Source organism: Phaethon aethereus (genome assembly GCF_964289735.1).
Source record: "Phaethon aethereus genome assembly, chromosome: 5".
Taxonomy (NCBI): Eukaryota; Metazoa; Chordata; class Aves; order Phaethontiformes; family Phaethontidae; genus Phaethon; species Phaethon aethereus.
In genome coordinates this window covers 56,012,598-56,023,945 of record NC_138579.1, presented here as the reverse complement: position 1 = coordinate 56,023,945, position 11,348 = coordinate 56,012,598, and the positions used below count along the sequence as shown (strand labels likewise).

The 11,348-nt window shown below is 41.0% G+C and overlaps 1 protein-coding gene across 1 annotated transcript; it reads right to left on the bottom strand.

Annotated features, from left to right (window-relative positions):
• Positions 1-765: 765 nt before the first annotated feature.
• TPH1 (tryptophan hydroxylase 1) lies at positions 766-9,680 on the bottom strand (the record flags this gene model as incomplete). Its single annotated transcript, XM_081999966.1, has 10 exons — positions 9,543-9,680; positions 8,390-8,573; positions 6,851-6,951; positions 6,103-6,170; positions 4,383-4,579; positions 3,767-3,902; positions 3,155-3,281; positions 1,944-2,039; positions 1,242-1,375; positions 766-940 (listed from the first exon to the last, which is right to left on the bottom strand). The coding sequence occupies exons 1-10, from the start codon at positions 9,660-9,662 to the stop codon at positions 766-768; spliced, it is 1,338 nt and encodes a 445-aa protein (XP_081856092.1). The 5' UTR covers positions 9,663-9,680.
• Positions 9,681-11,348: the final 1,668 nt, after the last annotated feature.

Below are 11,348 nucleotides of genomic sequence, written 5' to 3'. Positions count from 1 at the left end.
TTGTGCTAAGTCAGTACCTGATGGCTTGCTGTATATTTCTGCTAAGTTAATTCAATCAGGAAAAGGCAAATGGTATTTCTGTGAGAAAAGGTCTTCCCTCAGGTGCAATATCAAGGACAGCAACAAAAATCCTGACTATATGAGCTGATAGCAATCTCTTAAAATAATTAGGACTTCATGCAACAGCTCTGTATCTCTGCCTTATACTAGAAGCATGCCAAGCAGCACATTTGCAGTTTTGGTGGGGAAAGAATGATGCCTTTCAAAGCAAGATTTGACCCCTCAATTTTACCATGGTGAACCTCCAGCTGTTTGTGTCCTGATGCCTGTGTTGTAACCATTCAAGTTTTAAACTTAGTAGCACAGACTACTATAGCTTCTGCAACGCTATAAAATCAGTAGCGTAGTACTAGAGTCAGACATTTCCCTGTGGCTAATTATTCCTTTAGCGCCTCATAAGCCACCTTCTGCAGCATCTGATCCCAGCCCTGATCCACAGACCACATTTCTGCTCCAGTCTAGCAATTTCTCTGCTCCCTCACTAGCTTCTCAAAGGCAACTCCAGGCCTTTTTTTATCCGAGGGGGATGGAGGAATATGTTCTGTAAGGGACTTTACACAGAGAAACAAGATAAAGTGATTATCCTTATGGACTATTCACTCTTCCATTTGTAAAGGAAAGAGTTCTGCATACAACACATGCCTAGAAAGAAATCAGTAGGGAAAAGAAAAGAGTTGCTGAGTGCACCACATCACCACAGGGCTATTAAACTTCCAGCTGTTTGCCCATCTTGCTGAGGGCATCGCTGACAATGTCCAGCTCATGACGTAGTTCATTCACCACAGTGGCAATGCTCTTCGTGTCTTTCAGGATCTGCACGCTTTGAGTATATGGATTGTACTTCACGCCAAATGGGCGCTTGATGGTTTTTGCAAACTCTCTATTCAAGTAAAAAAGAGAGGGAGTTATAAACAAAACACAAATGCATCCGCTGTATGTCGCCAGTACCAATAAAGAAAGTAAGTAGCTTTGAAAATTGTTTAAAATAGATGTAATTGTTATATAGGGTTCATCATCTTTCCCACCCAGTACATGGAAGACCAAGCAAATACTAACCTCAGCTTTCCAACCCCATGAAAGATAATTATAAAAATGTGACAAGAATGAAAGAGTTTGGTGCTGCTACTGAGAGATGCACGAAATCACACCTGCTTTTGTAAAACAGGGAAGAAAATCTGTACCTCATCTTTTCCTTTGCTTCTTCAAAACTTTCAGAAACAAAGTAAACCTCCTGGAAAGTTGTAATAAGGCATTCTTGCTTGCAGGTGACCTTTGGATCAAAAGGCTTGACTTTGGCACTGCCAGAGAGCGAGTGCTGGTAACATAATGTGTTATCACGTGTCAGAGGAACATCACCACCCAAAGAATCCATGAGAAAGATGACATGAAGCAGAGTGAATAAAAAAAGATTAAGTGAGACCATATTTAGTGCATCGCTTCTTAAAATTTTTCATCTGCAAGACAAACAGCAGTTAAAGCTTAACACACAGAGTAACTCTGAATGGTCATATTCTTGCCAATATGAGTCAAAAAAGGGATTCCTCAGACACAAGGCTCATGTGTAAACAAGAGCAATGCTTTCAGAATCTGGTTAAACCAGCAAGAACTTTATTCTGAAAACAGTTATTTGGAACCCAATGTTAAGAAATAGCAGTCATCTAATGCTTTCTGTGAAAGACACGGGAGATGCTCAGCATATATCCAAAAGCAGACTGTCCAGTAATTACTGCCACAGCGAATTTGCTTAAAGTCTAGTAGGTATCTTGGAGTTTTCAAAAGAAAGATTTTTAGAATTATACTTCATAAAAAACAGGGCAAAACAGTGACAATAATAAACAGGAACAAACAAAGAAAAGAGTTAAATAAGCAGTAGATATTCTTACCTTGAGCTCACTAATCGAAGAGAGCAAGCCAGCCCCATAAACTCGTAGCTGTCCCTCTTGCTTACACAAGCCAAACTCTACAGTGAAGAAGTAGCACTGAAACAGAGGAGGGAGTAAAATAAATCAGCCTTCAGCAAAGATGCTGCAGTGAACTAGATGGGGACATTTCTATTTGTATGTAGTGTCAAACAGTAGCAAGTATCAGATAGTCATCACTTGTTTATCCTTCTCGGATATTTAAAGAGGAAGGAAGCCAGAATGGAAGGGTGAAAAACCACAGGATTGCATGTTTCTCGTAAGAAACATTGATATTATAGATCACCCAGGTGGGCTAGAAGCTGTTAATGTCAGTAGGAACATGGAGATGTAAATCTGTTTTCAGAAGTATTGTCATGACATGACAGCTTCAGATTAACAGCAACACTGCACTGAGAGGATCTCTGAGTGAGTGAAAGCATCAGCCCTCTACGGTTTGTTCCTCACTTGCTTAGTGGCCTGTAAAATTCAAGATGTTTAGTTTGCTGGATTTCAGGATTTCTGCATGGGGTTCTTCATGGGGAAGAACACTGTTTTCATAGATGGATTAATTCTGCTCCCACTATGGTAGCAGTAATTTTAACCCTAGCTACACCACATGGGGAAAAAAAAACCTTAAAGTATCAGCAAACCAGTTCTTTCATATCTGGTATCAATTATTTTTCACCTGCATTTAATTTTCATCTTAAAATATTTTTGCCAAAGCATCCAGAAACTGATATCCAGGAAATAAGATTAATTTATATTGTTTTAATTTCCTGTCTGAAAAGTATCTAATGCAATAAAGACACCGTATCATTTCAAATCATCCTACACATTAAAGAAAGAGATTATTTTTAAAATCATTGAATCATGTTTCCAGAAGTAAAAAGATTTTGTCTGAAGAAAGAGACCATAGCATTTCAATCTGGAAGAAGTGATCTACCACCAGAAGTTGCACCCTTACTTGACAGCCACGTGAAGAAAAATACCAACCATATCAACCTTAAAATGAATTTTGTTCCTAGCATGGAAAATTGTTATATGCTCTAAAAGCCAAGAGCCAGTGAAATACATAGGTCTAGCAGCTGGTGTGGCTTATGTTGACATGAAGCTCCATATTTATTCGATGGGGTGGGATTAGCCTAGTAAAGCACAAAGCTTTCAATGGGGTCACCAGGCACTGAAACACTCACTGTTGCCAGCTTTTGGACAGCCTCATCTGATGCCCCAAGTGATGCAAGACCAATTTCCTGGGAGAACTGAGCAAAACTGGGTTCAGCCAAAAGAGGGACGTGGCCTAGGAGCTCATGGCAGGTATCACTGGAAAAAGAATCAAAACAAGAAATCTCATGATCTGTCTTTGTGGTAGAATGAAAAAGCAGCACCACTGAACAGATACAATGTTTTGTGTTAAATTATGTAATATCCAGAAGTCAGAAAAGTGTCAATCATGTCTAGCTGAAAGCAATTGAGCAGGTCATACCAGCTCTACATAAGTATATAAACTCAGATTTTCAAATGAAGCTGTCTGAAATGAAGATCTGAGCTCTACATTTATGAAGCAATTGAATATTAAACTAACTGCGCACAAAGATATCAGTAAGAGTTCTCCGTTAAATGCTGTACTTAGGAAGGTGGCACTTGAGCATGCTAAAACTTCATTACATTCACCGTGAAGGCTGAGTCTTCAGCATCTTAAAAATAAGTTTTCTTGCTGGTGTTCTTGAACAGCTTTTAAGTAGCTTGGCTCTGGGCAGCGAGATTCAAAACTCTCTCAAATTCTACCCCAAGATTAAATGACTCACGGCTCTGGTGTATAGAGAGGGTCCGAGCTGTGTCTAACATATTGAGTGCAGTGAAAAACTCTAAATGCTAATCCTGCCAAGAAGTCTCTGGGTGACAGGTATCCAGCAACAGGGCGAATGGTGAAACCTGTGCGCTCTGAAAAGGAACGGAGAAATTGTACATTAGTTTAATGTAGAATTGCACAATGTTGTCTCTTTCCTGCTACAACTGGGGTAAAAGCCACAGCACTACTTTGGCTCAAGAGCATGTGGGAAAATTAGGCACAGTTAGGAAAATCAGGCCTAAGCTTGAGAACGACCAACATTTAGTAAAAGTGTCCCTACCTCTGTGTCGGTGGATTTCCTATGATTTCATGCTTACAGCCAACATAATACAACTAGGTGTCTCTTCAGCCAACTCTAGCAGTCTCTTCAGAGGTAGCATTGCCCCTCAAATATCACTGTTCGTATATATTCAAGACACAATACATTAAAACACCCATGGCCAAAAGGCTTCTTAAGGACCAGAAAGAATACAAGCGAAAGTGACCAAGGATGTTCTCTCGTGCCCACAAAATAGCAGTGCTATTTGCAATGGACATTAGCTCCTTTTTGTGTAAGAAAATTAGCACATTACCTTTCAGGAAGCGGGACACATCTTCCAGCTGGGGGATATTGTCTTCCCTGTAACCACAGTATTTGGTGAGCAAGGGTAAGTTTTTAAGGTACTCTCTGCAGGCATGAGTTGGGTAAAGCTTGTTAAGCTCTCGGTAAACGGTCCCCCAAGTCTTGATCTCCTCCTCAGTGAATTCAATCCTGGGAATTGGGTCACCACTACAACGAGAAAAGGAAGAAAGGACACTCCTTGATAAGTGGCTAATAACGGATGACTCATCTACCTACTATTATTATTTAACATCTATACAGCTGTGACACCTGGTCAGGGTGCATTAGGCACTGTCAAATACACAGTGAGATCTGGTCTATGCCCTGGAGAGCTTTTAGTCTAAGAGCTTGCCCTCTTTTCAGCCTAAATCAACTGACAGGAATCTTTGCATTGACCTCACTGGAGCCTGAAAGCTTCAGTTCTGTAAACAGTTTCTTAGGTGTTTAATGCTGAGAGTAACACTTAAAATACCTGCATAACCTTTACAGCTTCAGGAGCTGAGAACACATCCTTTTCCTCATTGGCCTTCCCTGTCTGCACTTACTTTCCATTACCTTTTTGATTTGTTTTAGAAAAAGAGAATTCCTAAATTAACACCACATTCTGTGGAAGCAGCTAAATATACACATTAGGCAAAAATCATACTTCTACGCAGAGGAGACAAGCATCTGCCTGAACATATTAATTGTAGTCCATCTCTCCTATTTAGCACTCAGGGTCTTGATTAAAGTGGATTATAGCAACAGTGTGACCCTAAAGCCCACTGAAAGCAATAGGAGTGTTACGTTGACCTCCACTGCCAGACAGGTAACCAGCATGGCGGGTGCTTTCCCAAAGGAATCTCTGTCAACAACATTAACAGTAACCAGTTCTGTACTGTGGCAACCAGTTGTATTAACACACAGTGCAACAGAGCTCTAGATACCTGCAATTTCTAGGTCATTTCCAATTGAAGAACTTGGCATCTAAATTCAAGCAGGCAACAGCAACATGAAAATTACGTTCAGAAAGACTTTACAGCACTGGGCTATGAAACTCTTGCTGCTTTAAGAGCTCCCTCTCCCTCCCCCAAGCAGCATCTCTAAAGACAGAAGCTCTTCAAGTTTCTTTTCACAGAAAACTTCTTATCTACACATCACATGCACTACTTTGAACCAGGAAAGAAAACTCAAGTATTAACATCTGCCCAGAGAGTTTACACCCAGTGGTCAATGGGACATATATTGGGTTTTGCCTCCCCTCCCTCTCCTTCGCAAAGGAGACCCATCTGCCCTAGTCAAGTTAGTACATCCTGGCACAGGCAGCTGTGCAACAGGCATTGTTGACCCTCTTCCTTTGTTGCACCCCTTTCCAGAGAAGCAGAGAGGGACTGCAGAGTCCAGATGCACAACACTGCAGGAAGTCCACGCTGGCATCGCTGCACATCTGAGGATCAGCACTGCCACAGATGCCGTAATGGCCGAGCAACCACAGCCTGAGACTGATCAGAGGCCTGGGGAACTGCAAGATAGCCTAGATCTACCTTTTAATCTTGTCTTACATCTCCCTTTGTTTTACCCCGCCAGCTCCGATTCCCGAGTCAAGCATGTCTCAGCAAGATCTGAGCCCAGGGAAGGTGAGCTTCTGCCAGTCCACTCTGCTATTATTTCAAGGCACCCAGAATGCTTATTCTGGAAGAAGTCAAGCTTACTGTTTGTAGTTCATAGCCAGGTCTGCAAAATACTTTCGCCTCTTGCGATAGACGTTGTCTTTGAAACCCTGGCAGGGGGAAGGAGAAAAAACAAAGTTAAATGAGTTTCCAAGCTTTAGTAAATTAATTTAAAACGACACTCAAAATTTCTTCAGTTCAGAAATATAAAAGTATGCTGCGTAAGAATGAGAGGACAGGGCAGGAACCTCATAGCTGTGGTCTGAAATGTTTAATAACTATGAACTAAGCAAATACTCCAAAGTAAGGATCAGCAGTTTTATGAATGCAACTATATATTCAGTAGACAAGGATTCATTTTAGTCATATCAGTATTTATATAAACTTGCTTGCTTATTCTAAATTACAGAACAAATTGCCCATTTGCACTGACCATTTGCACTGCCCAAGTACCAATTTGTTTGCTCCAATTATAGTAAGAAAGAGAAGGAACAAAGCCTGCCTCACAAAGGCTTTTTTTTTTTTTTTTTTAATTCATATGCAACCACTCAGGGCCCAGACCTGGAGTCCTTGCAGGAGTAAGTCTTGCAGAAAGGCACAGGAGCTGAATTCAGTGATGGCCTTGCCTGAACTAGGAAAAAGACATGAAATCCCCAAGAGAAGGTACTCAGACCCAGAGAGGCACGACTGAGAGGAAGGAGAGGGAAGAATAAAAGCTGAAATTTTGTAAAGTAAGCTCTACAAAGTACATTTTCACTAAGGATTGTGCATAGAAGGGAAAAATACTTACTGGATGGTCAGCATCCAAATCGGACCCATACATCAGCACTCGGTTTGCACACTTATCCAAATCTGAGATCTTCTTTGGAAACCAGGGAACATTCTCCATGTCTAGGGAACGCATGGAATCCATGAAGTTATTAATAACACCAAGCATGCTGAGGGAGGAAACGCTACTTTCAAGTATGGCTATGGCGGTTACAAGTGAAATCTATAAATTAAAAGGCTCATGAATAAGACAAGGGAGCCCACTGCCTATCTGACACCAGCCTACAGCTCACACTTCCTCCTCTGTCACTGCCACAGTCTGCCTACAGAGCACAGCCAGCTCCAGAGTGTCCAGGGGAGGAAACAGTTAATACGGGTTTTCTGTGGCCCCTACTGTCATTACTGTTAGAGTAGTATCTAGAGGCTCTCACTGAGACAAGGCTTCTTTGTGCATAGTGCTGTGCGACGCTTCTCAGGTACTAAGTGTGCAAAGGAGCAGAGAAGTGGTTTGCCTGTGGTCCCTGGAGAGTGGGAGCAGGTTTGGAGTACTCTCATCCTGCTTTACTAACTGTAGGAAAAAATGTTGCTCTGTGGTTATATACCTCAGAAACACCCAGTTTTGCCGAGAGGTTTGGGAGGAAGAAGAGGAGGAGGAGGCAATTTCAGCCCTGCAGCCTTAGAGAGATGCTTCATTACGGTTTTGCTACTAACTTTTTTTTTTTTTTTTTTTTTAAGCCCAACAGAGTTTATAACCAAGCTCTTGGCAGAGTGGTTAATACACTGTGTTTCTGCCCCAACGCCCTTCAGTATTCTTAAAAAAGACAGAGGGAGTGTTTAGATTGAAATTCCCCTTACTTAGGGCTAAAGTAAGCCGTTTTTATCCGAGACACCAGATCTCACCTTCCCCCACCTACCAGCCTGTGCCAAGCACAGTGGCTGAGAAATACATGGGGCTGACTTCCTGCTGCCCTGAACTGTAGGTATCTCTTTAACTAGGAGCAAAGGTAAACAGGATCTGAAGCATCCTAAAGTTAAAGGCATCTCCTTCACACTAATATAACTAACCAGTTATGATGAAGAGTCGTTAAAAAATAAAAAAAACTTAAATCAAGAAATACATGAGGAAATTGCAGAATCCATCTCCCACTCTCTCCAGTGTCTGAACTTGAACTGGTATCTGTCAGCATTACACCTCTGTCATCACGGTGTACAGTCCCTAGCCAAGCCTTGCATTCAGACTTTGCCTACATGCTGGCTTGCCCTGTCCTGCGCGGGTGCAGGGACATCCACTGATGCCAGCTGTGCCTCAGTGAGAAGGGATGGGAGCACAGGTAACGGACACACAATTTGCACCAGCCTAAACAGCCTGTAGTCTGAGGTGACACCAGCCAACGCAGCCCTGCTCATATCAACCAAACTACACTCATTCACAAGACAGAAGCATAAACCTGGTAGCTACTGATTGAAAACTCTACACAAATGCAGATGTGGACACCGTAAAAAGATTTCAAACCAACACGTTGAAAAGTGCATTTTCATCAGAACTGCCTGTTGTACTTACCATCTTCCTGGACATTGAAATGCTCTGTCGGGTTCATAGAGACAACGTTGACATGGGATTTCAGGAGCTGGAAGATCTCATTCAATTGTTCCCTGTTACTGTCACAGTCCACAAAGATCTCAAACTCAGAATTTCGTCTCTTGGACTTGCGTGACTCAATGTGAACCAGGTTTACATGCTTCTCCTGTTTTGTAAGAAGTAATGTTTTCAAACAGATTGACTACAAACAATTTACTAAAAACTAAAATTTGTTTTTCAAACGCATATTCTACTGCCATGGACTATTCACCACCTTTGTGATGCTATTTTAGTTAATGGGATCTCTGGATAGCAGTTTGCTTATTGGAGGATGGGGGATGGTTTGATTTTAAAAAGCCTCCCATGCAGAAGCAAAGGAAAAACATCCTGTGTTTTAAATTCACCTTTTTTCTTTCATCCCTCCCATAGGAAGCTGATTAGCAACTGGGGCTGGGGAAATTCACCAAAATGCCAATCAAGTCACCATATAATTATCTCACAAGCAAGCAAAGGATTTAAAAGCAGTAGTTGTCAGGGCGTAAATTTCACTTTTATCTGAAAAATAATTTAATCATATGTCTTATATCAAGAACAAAAAGAAAACCCCAGGCTAAGACATGCAGGGCCAGATGGCACAGCACAGCGGCACTGCGCATATTCCTCACGCAATACCTGCCCAGCCACTGAAGGAGGGCTGTTGTGCAATCGCAGTTCCTCTGTCACCCTCAGTCCAGCTAGGCAGGGTGACAAGGGCACTGGACTCAACCCAATGCAGGTCAGCACCCCAAGTGTCTACCTGCCATCAGCCCGAGCTTCAGACCCCCCCCTTATATGCAGACCCCCCCTTATATGCAGTAGAAACAATGAGTGCCAATCCTCTTTTCGTGAGGGGAAAAGACAAAACTCTCTCAGTCTTTAGTAGGCATAGATGCTACGTTTTGTGAAGATTTTTAGCCAGCCAGGATCTAAATTCTGAGGCATAAATTTGCCTTTCTTGCTAACTTTGGGTGCAAAGTGGGAGCCAGGTTAGGAATCTCATCCTTAATAAATGGATGTAAATAATTCTAGTGTGTTCCAAAACTATCCTTACAATTTAAAAATACAGAGCTGCTGTAGCAATGTGATTATTACATACCTGAAAGAGTTTTAATGCTTTTACAAGTCCTCCAACTTCATTCTTCAAGGAAAAAATGATGGCTGTTCTTCCTCTTTCAGATGTATGGTCTTCATTCTCTTTATTATCGTCAATCATCATGTAATTTGACTTATTTAACTAAATGCAAACAAACAAATTTTTTTTTTTAATTACTAGTAGTGCAAAAAGTGTAAAGCTTTACATTTCAGTTTCTCTTGGGGTAATACTGTGTTTTGATTGATCAACCACAAAAGGAAAGGTGCAAATTAAATCATTACACAATAATGGGCATCAAGTTAGGCACACACGGAATCTGTGAGAGCAGAGGATGAAATCCCGAGATTTCTTTTTTTCAGTTGAGTGATTCTATAGACATCTTTAGTCATTCCCTAGGATGCAGAAAATGTTTTCAAAGCACAGTTTATAATTAGCATTGGCATTTCGTGGCGGTGGCTATAAGAAGTCAGCAGAAATAATAAGTTGAACAAAATACTTGTTAGCAAATTCAATGAACACTGGTAAAGAGAATAATCCAAAACCTGCTAGATATAGGTAGGAAAAGATGGATCAGGATTTAGTAGATCAGAACTGAATAATCATTGCCTTTATCTCGCTCCATGACTGTAAAGCGCTGCTTTTGCAGAGAAAGGAGACAAAACCTAAGGAGTTAAAACATTGTGCTGACCAGAATCTGTTGACTAGAGACAGTCCCACTCTGATCAACCACAACCAAGCTATTCTGCCTGTTGGGTCCCCTAATTCACATGCCAAACCCTTATCATAATCACCCAAATCACACACTAAAAATTTTCACACAAACAACACTGTAGGACCATGTGGTTTTGTACATTACTAGTGATCACACTCCTGACTCTGTTGAAATCAGTGGATATCACAGATCATATTCTTAGCTACATGTAGCCAGGCCATAAATAAAGATAACATAGAAACAATTAAGAATGTGGCATATGCAAAATAAAGAAAAAATACAAGGCTTAGAAGCAGAGGCTGTGTCTCATATGTCTTCAAACCTTGCAAAAGTAATCAAAAAATGTGAGGTTTCTGAAGGAGCCAGTGAGAAAAAGGAGGGGAACAATGAAGACATATTATTGCTATTTGGAATTATTTTTTTATTTGGAACAGCTTTTAAAGATACAACTATCTGGTGCCATTTTTGGGAATGGAAAGAGCAAAAAATTAAAATGCAATCAAAACGCAGCAGTTCCATTGATTCCCTTCTATAGACTCTCCAACTTTAACCTCTTTAAAATGTATAATGCTGAACAGCTAAGTATTTCTATCTATCTATAATAAGTAAGTTTAAAAATAAAAAACAGATTTTTATCTTTTATCAAAATGTTTCCATTTAACTTTCAGATTAAGAAGGTAATCTAACAAAATAATTAAATCAGTTTCATTTTCAATTGAGCAGTTTACAACAAGGCACATATTTGATGCTCTTCTGAGAAAGTTTTCAAGCAGATTACTAGATGCGAGCTCTTTGGGGTACAGAGATGGTACCTCATGGAAGAGGTCTTGCTCCAAGCCCACTGATGCTATTGGAAGTACCTGGATTTCTGACTGGGTCCCCACCCCTAATGAGTTGTCAACTATACAATGAGCCTGGATGACAGTGTCAGTCCACCACACTGTTTCTGACCCAGCAAAGCACTGCTCTCCATGAACCTGAGTGCAGACATCAAATTGGGGCCCAATCCAGGTTCTGCTGAGCGGCTTGCAAGGTTTCACAGCTCACTTCAGTGAGCATCAGATCAGGATCACAAGAGCCAGGGACAGACAATGAGC